Source organism: Heptranchias perlo, chromosome 10 (genome assembly GCF_035084215.1).
Source record: "Heptranchias perlo isolate sHepPer1 chromosome 10, sHepPer1.hap1, whole genome shotgun sequence".
Classification (NCBI taxonomy): Eukaryota; Metazoa; Chordata; class Chondrichthyes; order Hexanchiformes; family Hexanchidae; genus Heptranchias; species Heptranchias perlo.
This window is the reverse complement of record NC_090334.1, coordinates 85,420,496-85,441,524: the sequence shown is the minus strand read 5'-3', so window position 1 is coordinate 85,441,524 and position 21,029 is coordinate 85,420,496. Positions and strand designations below refer to the sequence as shown.

At 51.1% G+C, this 21,029-nt stretch overlaps 1 protein-coding gene across 1 annotated transcript in view; it reads right to left on the bottom strand.

Moving 5' to 3' along the window:
* Positions 1–21,029, bottom strand: part of LOC137326805 (Intraflagellar transport protein 43 homolog) — a 100,376-nt gene that overhangs the window by 46,751 nt on the left and 32,596 nt on the right. Inside the window, exon 4 of the mRNA XM_067992198.1 lies at positions 12,218–12,250. Coding sequence (XP_067848299.1) covers positions 12,218–12,250 — 33 coding nt within the window. The remainder of the gene's footprint in view (positions 1–12,217; positions 12,251–21,029) is intronic.

Sequence of the window (21,029 nt, the reverse complement as noted above, 5' to 3'; positions counted from 1 at the left end):
AGAGTAAACAGGCTCCATGTGGGAGTGTGAGAGAGTAAACGGGCTCCATGTGGGAGAGAGAGAGAGTAAACAGGCTCCATGTGGGAGTGTGAGAGAGTAAACAGGATCCATGTGGGAGAGAGAGAGAGTAAACGGGCTCCATGTGGGAGAGAGAGAGAGTAAACAGGCTCCATGTGGGAGTGTGAGAGAGTAAACAGGCTCCATGTGGGAGTGTGAGAGAGTAAACAGGCTCCATGTGGGAGTGTGAGAGAGTAAACAGGCTCCATGTGGGAGTGTGAGAGAGTAAACAGGCTCCATGTGGGAGAGGGAGAGAGTAAACAGGCTCCATGTGGGAGTGTGAGAGAGTAAACAGGCTCCATGTGGGAGTGTGAGAGAGTAAACAGGCTCCATGTCGGAGAGAGAGAGAGTAAACAGGCTCCATGTGGGAGTGTGAGAGAGTAAACAGGCTCCATGTGGGAGAGCGAGAGAGTAAACAGGCTCCATGTCGGAGAGAGAGAGAGTAAACTGGCTCCATGTGGGAGTGTGAGAGAGTAAACAGGCTCCATGTGGGAGAGAGAGAGAGTAAACAGGCTCCATGTGGGAGTGTGAGAGAGTAAACGGGCTCCATGTGGGAGAGAGAGAGAGTAAACAGGCTCCATGTGGGAGTGTGAGAGAGTAAACAGGATCCATGTGGGAGAGAGAGAGAGTAAACGGGCTCCATGTGGGAGAGAGAGAGAGTAAACAGGCTCCATGTGGGAGTGTGAGAGAGTAAACGGGCTCCATGTGGGAGAGAGAGAGTAAACGGGCTCCATGTGGGAGAGAGAGAGAGTAAACGGGCTCCATGTGGGAGAGGGAGAGAGTAAACAGGCTCCATGTGGGAGTGTGAGAGAGTAAACGGGCTTCATGTGGGAGAGAGAGAGAGTAAACAGGCTCCATGTGGGAGAGAGGGATTAAACAGGCTCCATGTGGGAGTGTGAGAGAGTAAACAGGCTCCATGTGGGAGTGTGAGAGAGTAAACAGGCTCCATGTGGGAGTGTGAGAGAGTAAACGGGCTCCATGTGGGAGAGAGAGAGAGTAAACAGGCTCCATGTGGGAGTGTGAGAGAGTAAACAGGCTCCATGTGGGAGTGTGAGAGAGTAAACAGGCTCCATGTGGGAGTGTGAGAGAGTAAACGGGCTCCATGTGGGAGAGAGAGAGAGTAAACAGGCTCCATGTGGGAGAGAGGGAGTAAACAGGCTCCATGTGGGAGAGAGGGAGTAAACAGGCTCCATGTGGGAGTGTGAGAGAGTAAACAGGCTCCATGTGGGAGAGAGGGAGGAAACAGGCTCCATGTGGGAGTGTGAGAGAGTAAACAGGCTCCATGTGGGAGTGTGAGAGAGTAAACAGGCTCCATGTGGGAGTGTGAGAGAGTAAACAGGCTCCATGTGGGAGTGTGAGAGAGTAAACAGGCTCCATGTGGGAGTGTGAGAGAGTAAACAGGCTCCATGTGGGAGAGTGAGAGAGTAAACAGGCTCCATGTGGGAGTGTGAGAGAGTAAACAGGCTCCATGTGGGAGTGTGAGAGAGTAAACAGGCTCCATGTGGGAGTGTGAGAGAGTAAACAGGCTCCATGTGGGAGAGTGAGAGAGTAAACAGGCTCCATGTGGGAGAGCGAGAGAGTAAACAGGCTCCATGTGGGAGTGTGAGAGAGTAAACAGGCTCCATGTGGGAGTGTGAGAGAGCAAACAGGCTCCATGTGGGAGTGTGAGAGAGTAAACAGGCTCCATGTGGGAGTGTGAGAGAGTAAACAGGCTCCATGTGGGAGTGTGAGAGAGTAAACAGGCTCCATGTGGGAGAGTGAGAGAGTAAACAGGCTCCATGTGGGAGTGTGAGAGAGTAAACAGGCTCCATGTGGGAGTGTGAGAGAGTAAACAGGCTCCATGTGGGAGTGTGAGAGAGTAAACAGGCTCCATGTGGGAGTGTGAGAGAGTAAACAGGCTCCATGTGGGAGTGTGAGAGAGTAAACAGGCTCCATGTGGGAGTGTGAGAGAGTAAACAGGCTCCATGTGGGAGTGTGAGAGAGTAAACAGGCTCCATGTGGGAGAGTGAGAGAGTAAACAGGCTCCATGTGGGAGTGTGAGAGAGTAAACAGGCTCCATGTGGGAGAGTGAGAGAGTAAACAGGCTCCATGTGGGAGTGTGAGAGAGTAAACAGGCTCCATGTGGGAGTGTGAGAGAGTAAACAGGCTCCATGTGGGAGTGTGAGAGAGTAAACAGGCTCCATGTGGGAGTGTGAGAGAGTAAACAGGCTCCATGTGGGAGTGTGAGAGAGTAAACAGGCTCCATGTGGGAGTGTGAGAGAGTAAACAGGCTCCATGTGGGAGTGTGAGAGAGTAAACAGGCTCCATGTGGGAGTGTGAGAGAGTAAACAGGCTCCATGTGGGAGTGTGAGAGAGTAAACAGGCTCCATGTGGGAGTGTGAGAGAGTAAACAGGCTCCATGTGGGAGTGTGAGAGAGTAAACAGGCTCCATGTGGGAGTGTGAGAGAGTAAACAGGCTCCATGTGGGAGTGTGAGAGAGTAAACAGGCTCCATGTGGGAGTGTGAGAGAGTAAACAGGCTCCATGTGGGAGAGTGAGAGAGTAAACAGGCTCCATGTGGGAGTGTGAGAGAGTAAACAGGCTCCATGTGGGAGTGTGAGAGAGTAAACAGGCTCCATGTGGGAGTGTGAGAGAGTAAACAGGCTCCATGTGGGAGAGCGAGAGAGTAAACAGGCTCCATGTGGGAGTGTGAGAGAGTAAACAGGCTCCATGTGGGAGTGTGAGAGAGTAAACAGGCTCCATGTGGGAGTGTGAGAGAGTAAACAGGCTCCATGTGGGAGTGTGAGAGAGTAAACAGGCTCCATGTGGGAGTGTGAGAGAGTAAACAGGCTCCATGTGGGAGTGTGAGAGAGTAAACAGGCTCCATGTGGGAGTGTGAGAGAGTAAACAGGCTCCATGTGGGAGTGTGAGAGAGTAAACAGGCTCCATGTGGGAGAGGGAGAGAGTAAACAGGCTCCATGTGGGAGTGTGAGAGAGTAAACAGGCTCCATGTGGGAGTGTGAGAGAGTAAACAGGCTCCATGTCGGAGAGAGGGAGTAAACAGGCTCCATGTGGGAGAGCGAGAGAGTAAACAGGCTCCATGTCGGAGAGAGAGAGAGTAAACTGGCTCCATGTGGGAGTGTGAGAGAGTAAACAGGCTCCATGTGGGAGTGTGAGAGAGTAAACAGGCTCCATGTGGGAGTGTGAGAGAGTAAACAGGCTCCATGTGGGAGTGTGAGAGAGTAAACAGGCTCCATGTGGGAGAGTGAGAGAGTAAACAGGCTCCATGTGGGAGTGTGAGAGAGTAAACAGGCTCCATGTGGGAGTGTGAGAGAGTAAACAGGCTCCATGTGGGAGTGTGAGAGAGTAAACAGGCTCCATGTGGGAGAGTGAGAGAGGAAACAGGCTCCATGTGGGAGAGCGAGAGAGTAAACAGGCTCCATGTGGGAGTGTGAGAGAGTAAACAGGCTCCATGTGGGAGTGTGAGAGAGTAAACAGGCTCCATGTGGGAGTGTGAGAGAGTAAACAGGCTCCATGTGGGAGTGTGAGAGAGTAAACAGGCTCCATGTGGGAGTGTGAGAGAGTAAACAGGCTCCATGTGGGAGAGTGAGAGAGTAAACAGGCTCCATGTGGGAGTGTGAGAGAGTAAACAGGCTCCATGTGGGAGTGTGAGAGAGTAAACAGGCTCCATGTGGGAGTGTGAGAGAGTAAACAGGCTCCATGTGGGAGTGTGAGAGAGTAAACAGGCTCCATGTGGGAGTGTGAGAGAGTAAACAGGCTCCATGTGGGAGTGTGAGAGAGTAAACAGGCTCCATGTGGGAGTGTGAGAGAGTAAACAGGCTCCATGTGGGAGAGTGAGAGAGTAAACAGGCTCCATGTGGGAGTGTGAGAGAGTAAACAGGCTCCATGTGGGAGAGTGAGAGAGTAAACAGGCTCCATGTGGGAGTGTGAGAGAGTAAACAGGCTCCATGTGGGAGTGTGAGAGAGTAAACAGGCTCCATGTGGGAGTGTGAGAGAGTAAACAGGCTCCATGTGGGAGTGTGAGAGAGTAAACAGGCTCCATGTGGGAGTGTGAGAGAGTAAACAGGCTCCATGTGGGAGTGTGAGAGAGTAAACAGGCTCCATGTGGGAGTGTGAGAGAGTAAACAGGCTCCATGTGGGAGTGTGAGAGAGTAAACAGGCTCCATGTGGGAGTGTGAGAGAGTAAACAGGCTCCATGTGGGAGTGTGAGAGAGTAAACAGGCTCCATGTGGGAGTGTGAGAGAGTAAACAGGCTCCATGTGGGAGTGTGAGAGAGTAAACAGGCTCCATGTGGGAGTGTGAGAGAGTAAACAGGCTCCATGTGGGAGTGTGAGAGAGTAAACAGGCTCCATGTGGGAGAGTGAGAGAGTAAACAGGCTCCATGTGGGAGTGTGAGAGAGTAAACAGGCTCCATGTGGGAGTGTGAGAGAGTAAACAGGCTCCATGTGGGAGTGTGAGAGAGTAAACAGGCTCCATGTGGGAGAGCGAGAGAGTAAACAGGCTCCATGTGGGAGTGTGAGAGAGTAAACAGGCTCCATGTGGGAGTGTGAGAGAGTAAACAGGCTCCATGTGGGAGTGTGAGAGAGTAAACAGGCTCCATGTGGGAGTGTGAGAGAGTAAACAGGCTCCATGTGGGAGTGTGAGAGAGTAAACAGGCTCCATGTGGGAGTGTGAGAGAGTAAACAGGCTCCATGTGGGAGTGTGAGAGAGTAAACAGGCTCCATGTGGGAGTGTGAGAGAGTAAACAGGCTCCATGTGGGAGAGGGAGAGAGTAAACAGGCTCCATGTGGGAGTGTGAGAGAGTAAACAGGCTCCATGTGGGAGTGTGAGAGAGTAAACAGGCTCCATGTCGGAGAGAGGGAGTAAACAGGCTCCATGTGGGAGAGCGAGAGAGTAAACAGGCTCCATGTCGGAGAGAGAGAGAGTAAACTGGCTCCATGTGGGAGTGTGAGAGAGTAAACAGGCTCCATGTGGGAGAGAGAGAGAGTAAACAGGCTCCATGTGGGAGTGTGAGAGAGTAAACGGGCTCCATGTGGGAGAGAGAGAGAGTAAACAGGCTCCATGTGGGAGTGTGAGAGAGTAAACAGGATCCATGTGGGAGAGAGAGAGAGTAAACGGGCTCCATGTGGGAGAGAGAGAGAGTAAACAGGCTCCATGTGGGAGTGTGAGAGAGTAAACGGGCTCCATGTGGGAGAGAGAGAGTAAACGGGCTCCATGTGGGAGAGAGAGAGAGTAAACGGGCTCCATGTGGGAGAGGGAGAGAGTAAACAGGCTCCATGTGGGAGTGTGAGAGAGTAAACGGGCTTCATGTGGGAGAGAGAGAGAGTAAACAGGCTCCATGTGGGAGAGAGGGATTAAACAGGCTCCATGTGGGAGTGTGAGAGAGTAAACAGGCTCCATGTGGGAGTGTGAGAGAGTAAACAGGCTCCATGTGGGAGTGTGAGAGAGTAAACGGGCTCCATGTGGGAGAGAGAGAGAGTAAACAGGCTCCATGTGGGAGTGTGAGAGAGTAAACAGGCTCCATGTGGGAGTGTGAGAGAGTAAACAGGCTCCATGTGGGAGTGTGAGAGAGTAAACGGGCTCCATGTGGGAGAGAGAGAGAGTAAACAGGCTCCATGTGGGAGAGAGGGAGTAAACAGGCTCCATGTGGGAGAGAGGGAGTAAACAGGCTCCATGTGGGAGTGTGAGAGAGTAAACAGGCTCCATGTGGGAGAGAGGGAGGAAACAGGCTCCATGTGGGAGTGTGAGAGAGTAAACAGGCTCCATGTGGGAGTGTGAGAGAGTAAACAGGCTCCATGTGGGAGTGTGAGAGAGTAAACAGGCTCCATGTGGGAGTGTGAGAGAGTAAACAGGCTCCATGTGGGAGTGTGAGAGAGTAAACAGGCTCCATGTGGGAGTGTGAGAGAGTAAACAGGCTCCATGTGGGAGAGTGAGAGAGTAAACAGGCTCCATGTGGGAGTGTGAGAGAGTAAACAGGCTCCATGTGGGAGTGTGAGAGAGTAAACAGGCTCCATGTGGGAGAGAGAGAGAGTAAACAGGCTCCATGTGGGAGTGTGAGAGAGTAAACAGGCTCCATGTGGGAGTGTGAGAGAGTAAACAGGCTCCATGTGGGAGTGTGAGAGAGTAAACAGGCTCCATGTGGGAGTGTGAGAGAGTAAACAGGCTCCATGTGGGAGTGTGAGAGAGTAAACAGGCTCCATGTCGGAGAGAGAGAGTAAACAGGCTCCATGTGGGAGAGAGAGAGAGTAAATAGGCTCCATGTCGGAGAGAGAGTAAACAGGCTCCATGTGGGAGAGTGAGAGAGTAAATAGGCTCCATGTCGGAGAGAGAGAGAGTAAACAGGCTCCATGTGGGAGTGTGAGAGAGTAAACAGGCTCCATGTGGGAGAGAGAGAGAGTAAACAGGCTCCATGTGGGAGTGTGAGAGAGTAAACAGGCTCCATGTCGGAGAGAGAGAGAGTAAACAGGCTCCATGTCGGAGAGAGAGAGAGTAAACAGGCTCCATGTTGGAGAGAGAGAGAGTAAACAGGCTCCATGTGGGAGTGTGAGAGAGTAAACAGGCTCCATGTGGGAGTGTGAGAGAGTAAACAGGCTCCATGTGGGAGTGTGAGAGAGTAAACAGGCTCCATGTCGGAGAGAGAGAGAGTAAACAGGCTCCATGTGGGAGAGGGAGAGAGTAAACAGGCTCCATGTGGGAGAGAGGGAGTAAACAGGCTCCATGTGGGAGAGGGAGAGAGTAAACAGGCTCCATGTGGGAGAGAGGGAGTAAACAGGCTCCATGTGGGAGAGAGGGAGTAAACAGGCTCCATGTGGGAGTGTGAGAGAGTAAATAGGCTCCATGTCGGAGAGAGAGAGAGTAAACAGGCTCCATGTGGGAGAGAGAGAGAGTAAACAGGCTCCATGTGGGAGAGGGAGAGAGTAAACAGGCTCCATGTGGGAGAGAGGGAGTAAACAGGCTCCATGTGGGAGTGTGAGAGAGTAAACAGGCTCCATGTGGGAGTGTGAGAGAGTAAATAGGCTCCATGTCGGAGAGAGAGAGAGTAAACAGGCTCCATGTGGGAGAGAGGGAGTAAACAGGCTCCATGTCGGAGAGAGAGAGAGTAAACAGGCTCCATGTGGGAGAGAGAGAGAGTAAACAGGCTCCATGTGGGAGTGTGAGAGAGTAAACAGGCTCCATGTGGGAGAGTGAGAGAGTAAACAGGCTCCATGTGGGAGTGTGAGAGAGTAAACAGGCTCCATGTGGGAGTGTGAGAGAGTAAACAGGCTCCATGTGGGAGTGTGAGAAAGTAAACAGACTCCATGTGGGAGAGAGGGAGTAAACAGGCTCCATGTGGGAGTGTGAGAGAGTAAATAGGCTCCATGTCGGAGAGAGAGAGAGTAAACAGGCTCCATGTGGGAGAGAGAGAGAGTAAACAGGCTCCATGTGGGAGAGGGAGAGAGTAAACAGGCTCCATGTGGGAGTGTGAGAGAGTAAACAGGCTCCATGTGGGAGTGTGAGAGAGTAAATAGGCTCCATGTCGGAGAGAGAGTAAACAGGCTCCATGTGGGAGAGAGGGAGTAAACAGGCTCCATGTCGGAGAGAGAGAGAGTAAACAGGCTCCATGTGGGAGAGAGAGAGAGTAAACAGTCTCCATGTGGGAGTGTGAGAGTAAACAGGCTCCATGTGGGAGAGTGAGAGAGTAAACAGGCTCCATGTGGGAGTGTGAGAGAGTAAACAGGCTCCATGTGGGAGAGTGAGAGAGTAAACAGGCTCCATGTGGGAGTGTGAGAAAGTAAACAGGCTCCATGTGGGAGTGTGAGAGAGTAAACAGGCTTCATGTGGGTGTGTGAGAGAGTAAACAGGCTCCATGTGGGAGAGGGAGAGAGTAAACAGGCTCCATGTGGGAGAGGGAGAGAGTAAACAGGCTCCATGTGGGAGTGTGAGAGAGTAAATAGGCTCCATGTCGGAGAGAGAGAGAGTAAACAGGCTCCATGTGGGAGTGTGAGAGAGTAAACTAGCTCCATGTGGGAGTGTGAGAGAGTAAACAGGCTCCATGTGGGAGTGTGAGAGAGTAAACAGGCTCCATGTGGGAGTGTGAGAGAGTAAACAGGCTCCATGTGGGAGTGTGAGAGAGTAAACAGGCTCCATGTGGGAGTGTGAGAGAGTAAACAGGCTCCATGTGGGAGTGTGAGAGAGTAAACAGGCTCCATGTGGGAGTGTGAGAGAGTAAACAGGCTCCATGTGGGAGTGTGAGAGAGTAAACAGGCTCCATGTGGGAGTGTGAGAGAGTAAACAGGCTCCATGTGGGAGTGTGAGAGAGTAAACTGGCTCCATGTGGGAGTGTGAGAGAGTAAACAGGCTCCATGTGGGAGAGAGAGAGAGTAAACAGGCTCCATGTGGGAGTGTGAGAGAGTAAACTGGCTCCATGTGGGAGTGTGAGAGAGTAAATAGGCTCCATGTCGGAGAGAGAGAGAGTAAACTGGCTCCATGTGGGAGTGTGAGAGAGTAAACTGGCTCCATGTGGGAGTGTGAGAGAGTAAACAGGCTCCATGTGGGAGTGTGAGAGAGTAAATAGGCTCCATGTCGGAGAGAGAGAGAGTAAACTGGCTCCATGTGGGAGTGTGAGAGAGTAAATAGGCTCCATGTCGGAGAGAGAGAGAGTAAACTGGCTCCATGTGGGAGTGTGAGAGAGTAAACTGGCTCCGTGTGGGAGTGTGAGAGAGTATACAGGCTCCATGTGGGAGTGTGAGAGAGTAAACAGGCTCCATGTATGAGTGTGAGAGAGTAAACAGGCTCCATGTGGGAGTGTGAGAGAGTAAACAGGCTCCATGTGGGAGTGTGAGAGAGTGAACAGGCTCCATGTCGGAGAGAGAGAGTAAACAGGCTCCATGTGGGAGTGTGAGAGAGTAAACAGGCTCCATGTGGGAGAGGGAGAGAGTAAACAGGCTCCATGTGGGAGAGAGGGAGTAAACAGGCTCCATGTGGGAGTGTGAGAGAGTAAATAGGCTCCATGTCGGAGAGAGAGAGAGTAAACAGGCTCCATGTGGGAGTGTGAGAGAGTAAACTGGCTCCATGTGGGAGTGTGAGAGAGTCAACAGGCTCCATGTGGGAGAGGGAGAGAGTAAACAGGCTCCATGTGGGAGAGGGAGAGAGTAAACAGGCTCCATGTGGGAGTGTGAGAGAGTAAACAGGCTCCATGTGGGAGTGTGAGAGAGTAAACAGGCTCCATGTGGGAGTGTGAGAGAGTAAATAGGCTCCATGTCGGAGAGAGAGAGAGTAAACAGGCTCCATGTGGGAGTGTGAGAGAGTAAACTGGCTCCATGTGGGAGTGTGAGAGAGTAAACAGGCTCCATGTGGGAGTGTGAGAGAGTAAATAGGCTCCATGTCGGAGAGAGAGAGAGTAAACAGGCTCCATGTGGGAGTGTGAGAGAGTAAATAGGCTCCATGTCGGAGAGAGAGAGAGTAAACAGGCTCCATGTGGGAGTGTGAGAGAGTAAACAGGCTCCATGTGGGAGTGTGAGAGAGTAAATAGGCTCCATGTCGGAGAGAGAGAGAGTAAACAGGCTCCATGTGGGAGTGTGAGAGAGTAAACTGGCTCCATGTGGGAGTGTGAGAGAGTAAACAGGCTCCATGTGGGAGAGGGAGAGAGTAAACAGGCTCCATGTGGGAGTGTGAGAGAGTAAATAGGCTCCATGTCGGAGAGAGAGAGAGTAAACTGGCTCCATGTGGGAGTGTGAGAGAGTAAACTGGCTCCATGTGGGAGTGTGAGAGAGTAAACAGGCTCCATGTGGGAGTGTGAGAGAGTAAACAGGCTCCATGTGGGAGAGTGAGAGAGTAAACAGGCTCCATGTGGGAGAGAGAGAGTAAACAGGCTCCATGTGGGAGTGTGAGAGAGTAAACAGGCTCCATGTGGGAGAGTGAGAGAGTAAACAGGCTCCATGTGGGAGAGAGAGAGTAAACAGGCTCCATGTGGGAGTGTGAGAGAGTAAACAGGCTCCATGTGGGAGTGTGAGAGAGTAAACTGGCTCCATGTGGGAGTGTGAGAGAGAGTAAACAGGCTCCATGTGGGAGAGCGAGAGAGTAAACAGGCTCCATGTGGGAGTGTGAGAGAGTAAACGGGCTCCATGTGGGAGTGTGAGAGAGTAAACAGGCTCCATGTAGGAGAGCGAGAGAGTAAACAGGCTCCATGTGGGAGTGTGAGAGAGTAAACAGGCTCCATGTGGGAGTGTGAGAGAGTAAACTGGCTCCATGTGGGAGTGTGAGAGAGTAAATAGGCTCCATGTCAGAGAGAGAGAGAGTAAACTGGCTCCATGTGGGAGTGTGAGAGAGTAAATAGGCTCCATGTCGGAGAGAGAGAGAGTAAACTGGCTCCATGTGGGAGTGTGAGAGAGTAAACTGGCTCCATGTGGGAGTGTGAGAGAGTAAACAGGCTCCATGTGGGAGTGTGAGAGAGTAAACAGGCTCCATGTGGGAGTGTGAGAGAGTAAACAGGCTCCATGTGGGAGTGTGAGAGAGTAAACAGGCTCCATGTGGGAGTGTGAGAGAGTGAACAGGCTCCATGTCGGAGAGAGAGAGTAAACAGGCTCCATGTGGGAGTGTGAGAGAGTAAACAGGCTCCATGTGGGAGAGGGAGAGAGTAAACAGGCTCCATGTGGGAGAGGGAGAGAGTAAACAGGCTCCATGTGGGAGTGTGAGAAAGTAAACAGGCTCCATGTGGGAGTGTGAGAGAGTAAACAGGCTCCATGTGGGAGTGTGAGAGAGTAAACAGGCTCCATGTGGGAGTGTGAGAGAGTAAATAGGCTCCATGTCGGAGAGAGAGAGAGTAAACACGCTCCATGTGGGAGTGTGAGAGAGTAAACTGGCTCCATGTGGGAGTGTGAGAGAGTCAACAGGCTCCATGTGGGAGAGGGAGAGAGTAAACAGGCTCCATGTGGGAGAGGGAGAGAGTAAACAGGCTCCATGTGGGAGTGTGAGAAAGTAAACAGGCTCCATGTGGGAGTGTGAGAGAGTAAACAGGCTCCATGTGGGAGTGTGAGAGAGTAAACAGGCTCCATGTGGGAGTGTGAGAGAGTAAATAGGCTCCATGTCGGAGAGAGAGAGAGTAAACAGGCTCCATGTTGGAGAGAGAGAGAGTAAACAGGCTCCATGTGGGAGTGTGAGAGAGTAAACAGGCTCCATGTGGGAGTGTGAGAGAGTAAATAGGCTCCATGTCGGAGAGAGAGAGAGTAAACAGGCTCCATGTTGGAGAGAGAGAGAGTAAACAGGCTCCATGTGGGAGTGTGAGAGAGTAAACAGGCTCCATGTGGGAGTGTGAGAGAGTAAACTGGCTCCATGTGGGAGTGTGAGAGAGTAAACAGGCTCCATGTGGGAGTGTGAGAGAGTAAATAGGCTCCATGTGGGAGTGTGAGAGAGTAAACTGGCTCCATGTGGGAGTGTGAGAGAGTAAACAGGCTCCATGTGGGAGTGTGAGAGAGTAAACAGGCTCCATGTGGGAGAGTGAGAGAGTAAACAGGCTCCATGTGGGAGAGAGAGAGTAAACAGGCTCCATGTGGGAGTGTGAGAGAGTAAACAGGCTCCATGTGGGAGAGTGAGAGAGTAAACAGGCTCCATGTGGGAGTGTGAGAGAGTAAACAGGCTCCATGTGGGAGTGTGAGAGAGTAAACAGGCTCCATGTGGGAGAGTGAGAGAGTAAACAGGCTCCATGTGGGAGAGTGAGAGAGTAAACAGGCTCCATGTGGGAGAGTGAGAGAGTAAACAGGCTCCATGTGGGAGAGAGAGAGTCAACAGGCTCCATGTGGGAGTGTGAGAGAGTAAACAGGCTCCATGTGGGAGAGTGAGAGAGTAAACAGGCTCCATGTGGGAGAGTGAGAGAGTAAACAGGCTCCATGTGGGAGAGTGAGAGAGTAAACAGGCTCCATGTGGGAGTGTGAGAGAGTAAACAGGCTCCATGTGGGAGTGTCTGTGAGACGAGGGGTTCTACCAGCAGTTCCGCAAGCAACTGCTCTCAGCGACTGCACTTTGCAGTACGCTGTGTGTGACGGTTCCCACCCTGGGCTCTGCTCAGGCGTGTGGGACAATGGGACAGTGGGACAGCAGAAGGGGCATAAGGAAAATAACTTACAAAGGCGGAGGAAGGGATTGAGCACAGGGGACAATGAAACAGGATGAGTTGCAAAACTTACTCCTCGATCTCTTCTGCCGCTTTGCGTCCAGACCTGCAATCAGAAAACAGGACTGGGGTCACATTAACACAAACAGGACTGGGGTCACATTAACACAAACAGGACTGGGGTCACATTAACACAAACAGGACTGGGGTCACATCAACACAAACAGGACTGGGGTCACATCAACACAAACAGGACTGGGGTCACATTAACACAAACAGGACTGGGGTCACATTAACACAAACAGGACTGGGGTCACATTAACACAAACAGGACTGGGGTCACATTAACACAAACAGGACTGGGGTCACATTAACACAAACAGGACTGGGGTCACATTAACACAAACAGGACTGGGGTCACATTAACACAAACAGGACTGGGGTCACATTAACACAAACAGGACTGGGGTCACATTAACACAAACAGGACTGGGGTCACATTAACACAAACAGGACTGGGGTCACATGTACACTCTACCCTAGCATGAACTCCACTCACCCATTTAATCTCCCACAACCTAAGTACACTAATGCTGTACCTGCCCTGGGAGTGTTTGATGGGACAGTGTAGAGGGAGCTTTACTCTGTATCGAACCCGTGCTGTACCTGCCCTGGGAGTGTTTGATGGGACAGTGTCGAAACAGAAAATAGGAGCAGGAGCTGGCCATTCGGCCCTTCGAGCCTGCTCCACCATTCAATATGATCATGGCTGATCCTCTATCTCAATACCATATTCCCGCTCTCTCCCCAGACCCCTTGATGCCTTTTGTGTCTAGAAATCCATCCAGCTCCTTCTTAAATATATTCAGTGACTTGGCCTCCACAGCCTTCTGTGGTAGAGAATTCCACAGGTTCACCACCCTCTGAGTGAAGAAATTTCTCCTCATCTCAGTCCTAAATGTCCTACCCCGTATCCTGAGACTGTGACCCCTCGTTCTAGACCCCCCAGCCAGGGGAAACATCCTCCCTGCATCCAGTCTGTCAAGCCCTGTCAGAATTTTAAACATTTCAATGAGATCCCCTCTCATTCTTCGAAACTCGAGTGAATACAGGCCGAGTCGACCCAATCTCTCCTCATACGACAGTCCTGCCATCCCAGGAATCAGTCTGATGAACCTTCGCTGCACTCCCTCTGTGGCAAGTATATCCTTTCTTCAGTCAGGAGACCAAAACTGCACACAATACTCCGGGTGTGGTCTCACCAAGGTCCTGTATAACTGCAGTAAGACATCCTTGCTCCTGTACTCAAATCCTCTTGCAATGAAGGCCAACATACCATTTGCCTTCCTAACTGCTTGCTGCACCTGCATGTTTGCTTTCAGTCACTGGTGTACAAGGACACCCAGGTCCCTTTGTACATCAACATTTCCCAATCTATCACCATTTAAATAATACTCTGCCTTTCTGTTTTGTGGATAACTTCACATTTATCCACATTATACTGCATCTGCCATGTATTTGCCCACTCACTCAACTTGTCTGAATCGCCTTGAAACCTCTTTGCATCCTCCTCACAACTCACGATCCCACCTAGTTTTGTGTCATCAGCAAACTTGGAAATATTACATTTGGTTCCCTCATCCAAATCATTGATATATATTGTGAATAGCTGGGGCCCAAGCACTGATCCCTGCGGTACCCCACTAGTCACTGCCTGCCACCCCGAAAAGACCCATTTATTCCTACTCTCTGTTTCCTGTCTGTCAACCAATTCACAATCCATGCCAGTATATTACCCCCAATCCCATGTGTTTTAATTTTCCACACTAACCTCTTGTGTGGGACTTTATCAAAAGCCTTCTGAAAATCCAAATAAACCACATCCACTGGTTCTCCCTTATCTATTCTACCAGTTACATCCTCAAAAAACTCCAGTAGGTTTGTCAAACATGATTTCCCTTTCATAAATCCATGTTGACTTTGTCTAATCCCGTTGATATTTTCTAAGTGTCCTGTTATCACATCCTTTATAATAGACTCTAGCATTTTCCCTACTACTGATGTTAGACTAACCAGTCTGTAGTTCCCTGTTTTCTCTCTCCCTCCTTTTTTAAATAGCGGGGTTACATTTGCCACCCCCCAATCTGCAGGAACTGTTCCATAATCTATAGAATTTTGGAAGATGACAACTAATGCATCCACTATTTCCATGACTACCTCTTTTAGTACTCTGGGATGCAGATTATCAGGCCCTGGGGATTTATCGGCTTTCAGTCCCATTAATTTCTCCAGCACTATTTTTTTACTAATACTAATTTCCTTTAATTCCTCCTTCTCACCAGTCCCTTGATTCCCTACCATTTTTGGGAAGTTATTTGTGTCCTCTTCCGTGAAGACAGAACCAAAGTATTTGTTTAATTGCTCTGCCATTTCCTTGCTCCCCATTATAAATTCTCCCGTTTCTGACTGTAAGTGACTTACATTTGTCTTCACCAATCTTTTTCTTTTTACATACTTGTAGAAGCTTTTACAGTGTAGAGGGAGCTTTACTCTGTATCTAACCAGTCCTGTACCTGCCCTGGGAGTGTTTTATGGGACAGTGTAGAGGGAGCTTTACTCTGTATCTAACCCGTGCTGTACCTGCCCTGGGAGTGTTTGATGGGACAGTGTAGAGGGAGCTTTACTCTGTATCTAACCCGTGCTGTACCTGCCCGGGGAGTGTTTGATGGGACAGTGTAGAGGGAGCTTTACTCTGTATCTAACCCGTGCTGTACCTGCCCTGGGAGTGTTTGATGGGACAGTGTAGAGGGAGCTTTACTCTGTATCTAACCCGTGCTGTACCTGCCCTGGGAGTGTTTGATGAGACAGAGCAGAGGGAGCTTTACTCTGTATCTAACTTGTGCTGTAGCTGTGCTGGGAGTGTTTGGTGCTGACACTGGGAGCCTGTAATGGCCTGTGTTTGATTCCCAGCATTGACAGTCCTGCCTCAGATCAGCATAAGTCCTGATGGTTAAACGGTGCTGAGGAGGAGCAGGTAATCCGGTGCAGAAAGCCCTTGTACTGCAGCCACGCTCAGCACTCCGATCCTTACCCAGCACACCCTCATCTCCACCCAGCATCCCCAGGGATTCAAACCCTTCCCCACGGGGACCCATTCACCAGAGTCCGGTTCGTCACTTCCCCCTCAGAATTCCACGAACCCCAACCATCCCAGCTCAGACCCTCCTCTTTCCCAAAGAGAACAGATTCCGAATCCGTGAACCTTTCCCTGACCTGAACTTCCTCAGATTAGTGTTTGCCGCCCGCTCTGAAGGGCAATTGTTTCCTCCCTGTGATCAGGTGACTGGAACTGGACGTAGGGACGGGCTGGAATGTTACGGGCACCTTCTGAAGAAAGAAAGAAATTGTATTTCTATCACCGCCTTTCACAACCTCAGGATGTCCCAACACGCTTTACAGCCAATGAAGTACTTTTGAAGTGTAGTCACTGTTGTGATGTAGGCAGACAATTTACGCACAGCAAGACCCCACGAACAACAATAAATGAGCAGATCATCTGTTTTTCTTTCGTGATGTTAGTTGAGGGATAAATATTGGCCCAGAACACCGGGGAGAACTCCCCTGCTCTTCTTCCAACAGTGCCATGGGATCTTTTATGTCCACCTGAAAGGCAGATGGGGCCTCGGTTTAATCTCATCTGAAAGATGGCACTTCCGACAGTGCAGCGCTCCCTCAGTACTGACCCTCTGACAGTGCAGCGCTCCCTCAGTACTGACCCTCCAACAGTGCAGCACTCCCTCAGTACTGACCCTCCGACAGTGCAGCGCTCCCTCAGTACTGACCCTCCGACGGTGCAGCACTCCCTCAGTACTGACCCTCCGACAGTGCAGCATTCCCTCAGTACTGACCCTCCGACAGTGCAGCGCTTCCTCAGTACTGACCCTCCGACGGTGCAGCGCTCCCTCACTACTGACCCTCCGACGGTGCAGCGCTCCCTCACTACTGACCCTCTGACAGTGCAGCGCTCCCTCAGTACTGACCCTCCGACGGTGCAGCACTCCCTCAGTACTGACCCTCCGACAGTGCAGCATTCCCTCAGTACTGACCCTCTGACAGTGCAGCGCTCCCTCAGTACTGACCCTCCGACAGTGCAGCGCTCCCTCAGTACTGACCCTCCAACGGTGCAGCGCTCCCTCAGTACTGACCCTCCGACAGTGCAGCGCTCCCTCAGTACTGACCCTCCGACAGTGCAGCGCTCCCTCAGTACTGACCCTCCGACAGTGCAGTGCTCCCTCAGTACTGACCCTCCGACGGTGCAGCGCTCCCTCAGTACTGACCCTCTGACAGTGCAGCGCTCCCTCAGTACTGACCCTCCGACAGTGCAGCGCTCCCTCAGTACTGACCCTCTGACAGTGCAGCGCTCCCTTAGTACTGACCCTCCGACAGTGCGGCGCTCCCTCAGTACTGACCCTCCGACGGTGCAGCGCTCCCTCAGTACTGACCCTCCGACAGTGCAGCGCTCCCTCAGTACTGACCCTCCGACGGTGCAGCGCTCCCTCAGTACTGACCCTCTGACAGTGCAGCGCTCCCTCAGTACTGCACTGAAGCGTCAGCCTGGATTATGTGCTCAAGTCTCTGGAGTGGGACATGAACCAAGGACCTTCTGACTCAGAGATGAGAGTGCTACCACTGAGCCACGGCTGCCACCTTGAGAAACTATACAAACTCTGAGTCTGTGCCAAGTGCCAGTGGATGCAGCCTGGTGCCCTTTCAGAAAGGAAACGAGCACCGTGAGGGTTAAATGGAAACGGCAGATTAAAAAATCCAGAATTAATTTGAGCTGATATCACTAACCGCTTAAACATTAGGAATGAAAAACAATAGTTGCTGAATTGGCGAAGTGAAAAGTTAATTAAAGTGACAGCCACACTCCAGGCTGGCACTCCATCATACTCCCAATACATCACACAGCTCTTTCACAATGCTTCTTCATTCTCTTGTCACCATCGACTGTCTTGATTGACTAAGAAGAAGTGCAAAAATCAAATCAAACTTCCGTCCTTTATCGACCACTTTGTTATCCAGTTTATAAACACTTCATCTTAAGAAGATCTAGTTGTGTAGGGAACACTTCAAACATCATTAAACTGCATGCAGATTGCTGCTCTCTCTCTCATTCCCTTAAACTTTCCTACAACAAACACACTGGGCAAAGACTAATTGGATATCTCGCTATAAAATTAATCTTGTAACACCCTTCCACGGGATCGCTGATCAATACCATGCATCCACCTGACCCACACACAGTGCTCCATTGTGTTGCCTCAAGGTCACGGGTTCAGGCTCCCCAGGAGTATGAACAACTCCCGCGCCCAATGCAGGGTGCAAGTTTCACACTACACCAGTCTCTGGAGTGGGGCTCGAACCCAATATGCCAGCCGTGGCTCAGTGGGTAACACTCTGCCCTCTGTGTCAGAAAGTCGTGGGTTCAAGTCCCACTCGAGACCTGAGCCCATAATCCAGGCTGACACTCCCAGTGCAGTACTGAGGGGGTGCTGCACTGTCAAAGGTGCTGTCTTTCGGGTGAGACGTTAAACCGAGGCCCTGTCTGCCTCTCAGATGGATGCAAAAGATCCCACGGCCACTATTGGAAGAAGAGCAGGGGGAGTTCTCTCCGGTGTCTTGGTCAATATTTATTCCTCAACCAACATCACTAAAAACAGATTATCTGGTCATTATCACACTGCTGTTTGTGGGATCTTGCTGTGCGTAAATTGGCTGCCGTGTTTCCTACATTACAACAGTGACTACACTTCAAAAGTACTTCATTGGCTGTAAAGCACTTTGGGACGTCCTGAGGTCATGAAAGGCACGATAGAAATGTAACTTTTTTTCTTTTTTCTTTTCCTACACTTTCTATATTCCTCATGATTATCTTCAGTATTGAAGGGTTGGTGTTTAGGGTGAGGAGTTTGGGTTTCAAAAGCCTGTAGGTGAAAGGGAAGCTGAGGACAGGAGAGTCCTGGGAAAGATTGAGTTCGAGTAGGAGATGGTGCAATGAACCTCAACTACAGTGAGGATGCAGGGACGAGGGAGGGTGCATAGGACAGGAGAGGGAAATTCAGGGACAGTGACATCCATAAAGTAGGGACAGAGAAAGATAGAAAGGGGGACAGAGAGATAGAAAGGGGGACAGAGAAAGATAGAAAGGGGGACAGAGAGATAGAAAAGGGGACAGAGAGATAGAAAGGGGGACAGAGAGATAGAAAGGGGGACAGAGAGATTGTGTGAGAGAGACAGAGAGAGAGAGTCTGAGAGAGAGACAGAGAGAGAGAGTGTGAGAGAGAGAGTGCGAGAGAGAGTGCGAGAGAGAGTGAGAGAGAGAGAGAGTGCGAGAGAGAGAGTGCGAGAGAGAGAGTGCGAGAGAGAGAGTGCGAGAGAGAGAGTGCGAGAGATAGAGTGCGAGAGATAGAGTGCGAGAGATAGAGTGCGAGAGATAGAGTGCGAGAGATAGAGTGCGAGAGAGAGTGCGAGAGAGAGTGCGAGAGAGAGAGAGAGTGCGAGAGAGAGAGAGTGCGAGAGAGAGAGAGTGCGAGAGAGAGAGAGTGCGAGAGAGAGAGAGACAGAGACAGCATGTGATAGAGAGAGAGTGAGAGAGACAGAGTGTGAGAGAGACAGAGTGCGAGAGAGACAGAGTGCGAGAGAGACAGAGTGCGAGAGAGACAGAGTGCGAGAGAGACAGAGTGCGAGAGAGACAGAGTGCGAGAGAGACAGAGTGCGAGAGAGACAGAGTGCGAGAGAGACAGAGTGCGAGAGAGACAGAGTGCGAGAGAGAGAGTGCGAGAGAGAGAGTGCGAGAGAGAGAGAGTGCGAGAGAGAGTGCGAGAGAGAGTGCGAGAGAGAGAGTGCGAGAGAGAGAATGCGAGAGAGAGAGAGTGCGAGAGAGAGAGAGTGCGAGAGAGAGAGTGAGAGAGAGAGCGTGCGAGAGAGAGAGAGAGTGCGAGAGAGAGAGAGTGCGAGAGAGAGAGAGAGTGCGAGAGAGAGAGAGAGTGCGAGAGAGAGAGAGTGCGAGAGAGAGTGCGAGAGAGAGAGTGCGAGAGAGAGAGAGTGCGAGAGAGAGAGAGTGCGAGAGAGAGAGAGTGCGAGAGAGAGAGAGTGCGAGACAGAGAGAGTGCGAGACAGAGAGAGTGCGAGACAGAGAGAGAGACAGAGAGAGAGAGAGACAGAGTGAGAGACAGAGAGAGAGACCGAGTGAGAGACAGAGTGAGAGACAGAGAGAGAGACAGAGAGAGAGACAGAGAGAGAGACAGAGAGAGAGACAGAGAGAGAGAGACAGAGAGAGAGAGACAGAGTGCGAGAGAGAGAGAGACAGACAGAGTGCGAGAGAGAGACAGAGTATGAGAGAGAGGGACAGATAGAAAGAGACCCCGAGAGAGGGACAGAGACAGAGAGAGAGAGAGAGTATGAGAGAGAGAGACAGAAAGAGAGAGTGCGAGAGAGAGAGGCAGACACAAAGAGAGAGAGGGAGAGAGACACAGAGACGGGAGACAGGGATACAGAGGGACAGGGAGACAGGGAGATAGGGAGAGACGGACAGAGAGTTAGATAGAGTGACAGAGAGAGAAACAGACAGAGGGAAGAACGAATGTGTGTGAGAGAGAGAGTAAGAGAAAGAGAGAAAGTGAGAGAGAGAAAAACAGGGAGAGAGAGAAAAAAACAGAGAGAGAGAGAGAGAAAAGAGAGAGAGAGAGAAAAAGAGAGAGTGAGAGAGAAAGTGGAGCCGCAAGGTGAGAAAGGGGTCACCCATCGACCAGATTTAATTGTATCTTGGTGAGCACTCGACACGGGTAGCTGTTCCTTTAAACAATAATGTGGTTACAATTCTGGAAAATTACTGGTGAATGTGCTGCTGACAGAAGGAGGCTGAACAGGCCACTTACTCCTAGGTTATTTGTACAAGGGCACTGGGGAGCTGCAGGGAGCAGTGAGCACTGAGCCAATACTGCCCTCCGCTGGGGAGATCCCATACATTCCCCGTGCTTGACAAAGAGAAACTTCACACTCTTCATTTTTACAATTGAGCAGATAAACGTTCCAAGCAGAGCACCAACCCCCCAACAATCTCATCGAGCACCAACCCCCCAGCAATCTCATCGAGCACCAACCCCCCAACAATCTCATCGAGCACCAACCCCCCAACAATCTCATCGAGCACCAACCCCCCAACAATCTCATCGAGCACAAACCCCCCAACAATCTCATCGAGCACAAACCCCCCAACAATCTCATCGAGCACCAACCCCCCAACAATCTCATCGAGCACCAACCCCCCAACAATCTCATCGAGCACCAACCCCCCAACAATCTCATCGAGCACCAACCCCCCAACAATCTCATCGAGCACCAACCCCCCAACAATCTCATCGAACACCAACCCCCCAACAATCTCATCGAGCACCAACCCCCCAACAATCTCATCGAACACCAACCCCCCAACAATCTCATCGAGCACCAACCCCCCAACAATCTCATCAAACACCAACCCCCCAACAATCTCATCGAGCACCAACCCCCCAACAATCTCATCGAGCACCAACCCCCCAACAATCTCATCGAACACCAACCCCCCAACAATCTCATCGAACACCAACCCCCCAACAATCTCATCGAACACCAACCCCCCAACAATCTCATCGAGCACCAACCCCCCAACAATCTCATCGAGCACCAACCCCCCAACAATCTCTACCCCGAGCACCAACCAACCAACAATCTCATCGAACACCAACCCCCCAACAATCTCATCGAACACCAACCCCCCAACAATCTCATCGAGCACCAACCCCCCAACAATCTCATCGAGCACCAACCCCCCAACAATCTCA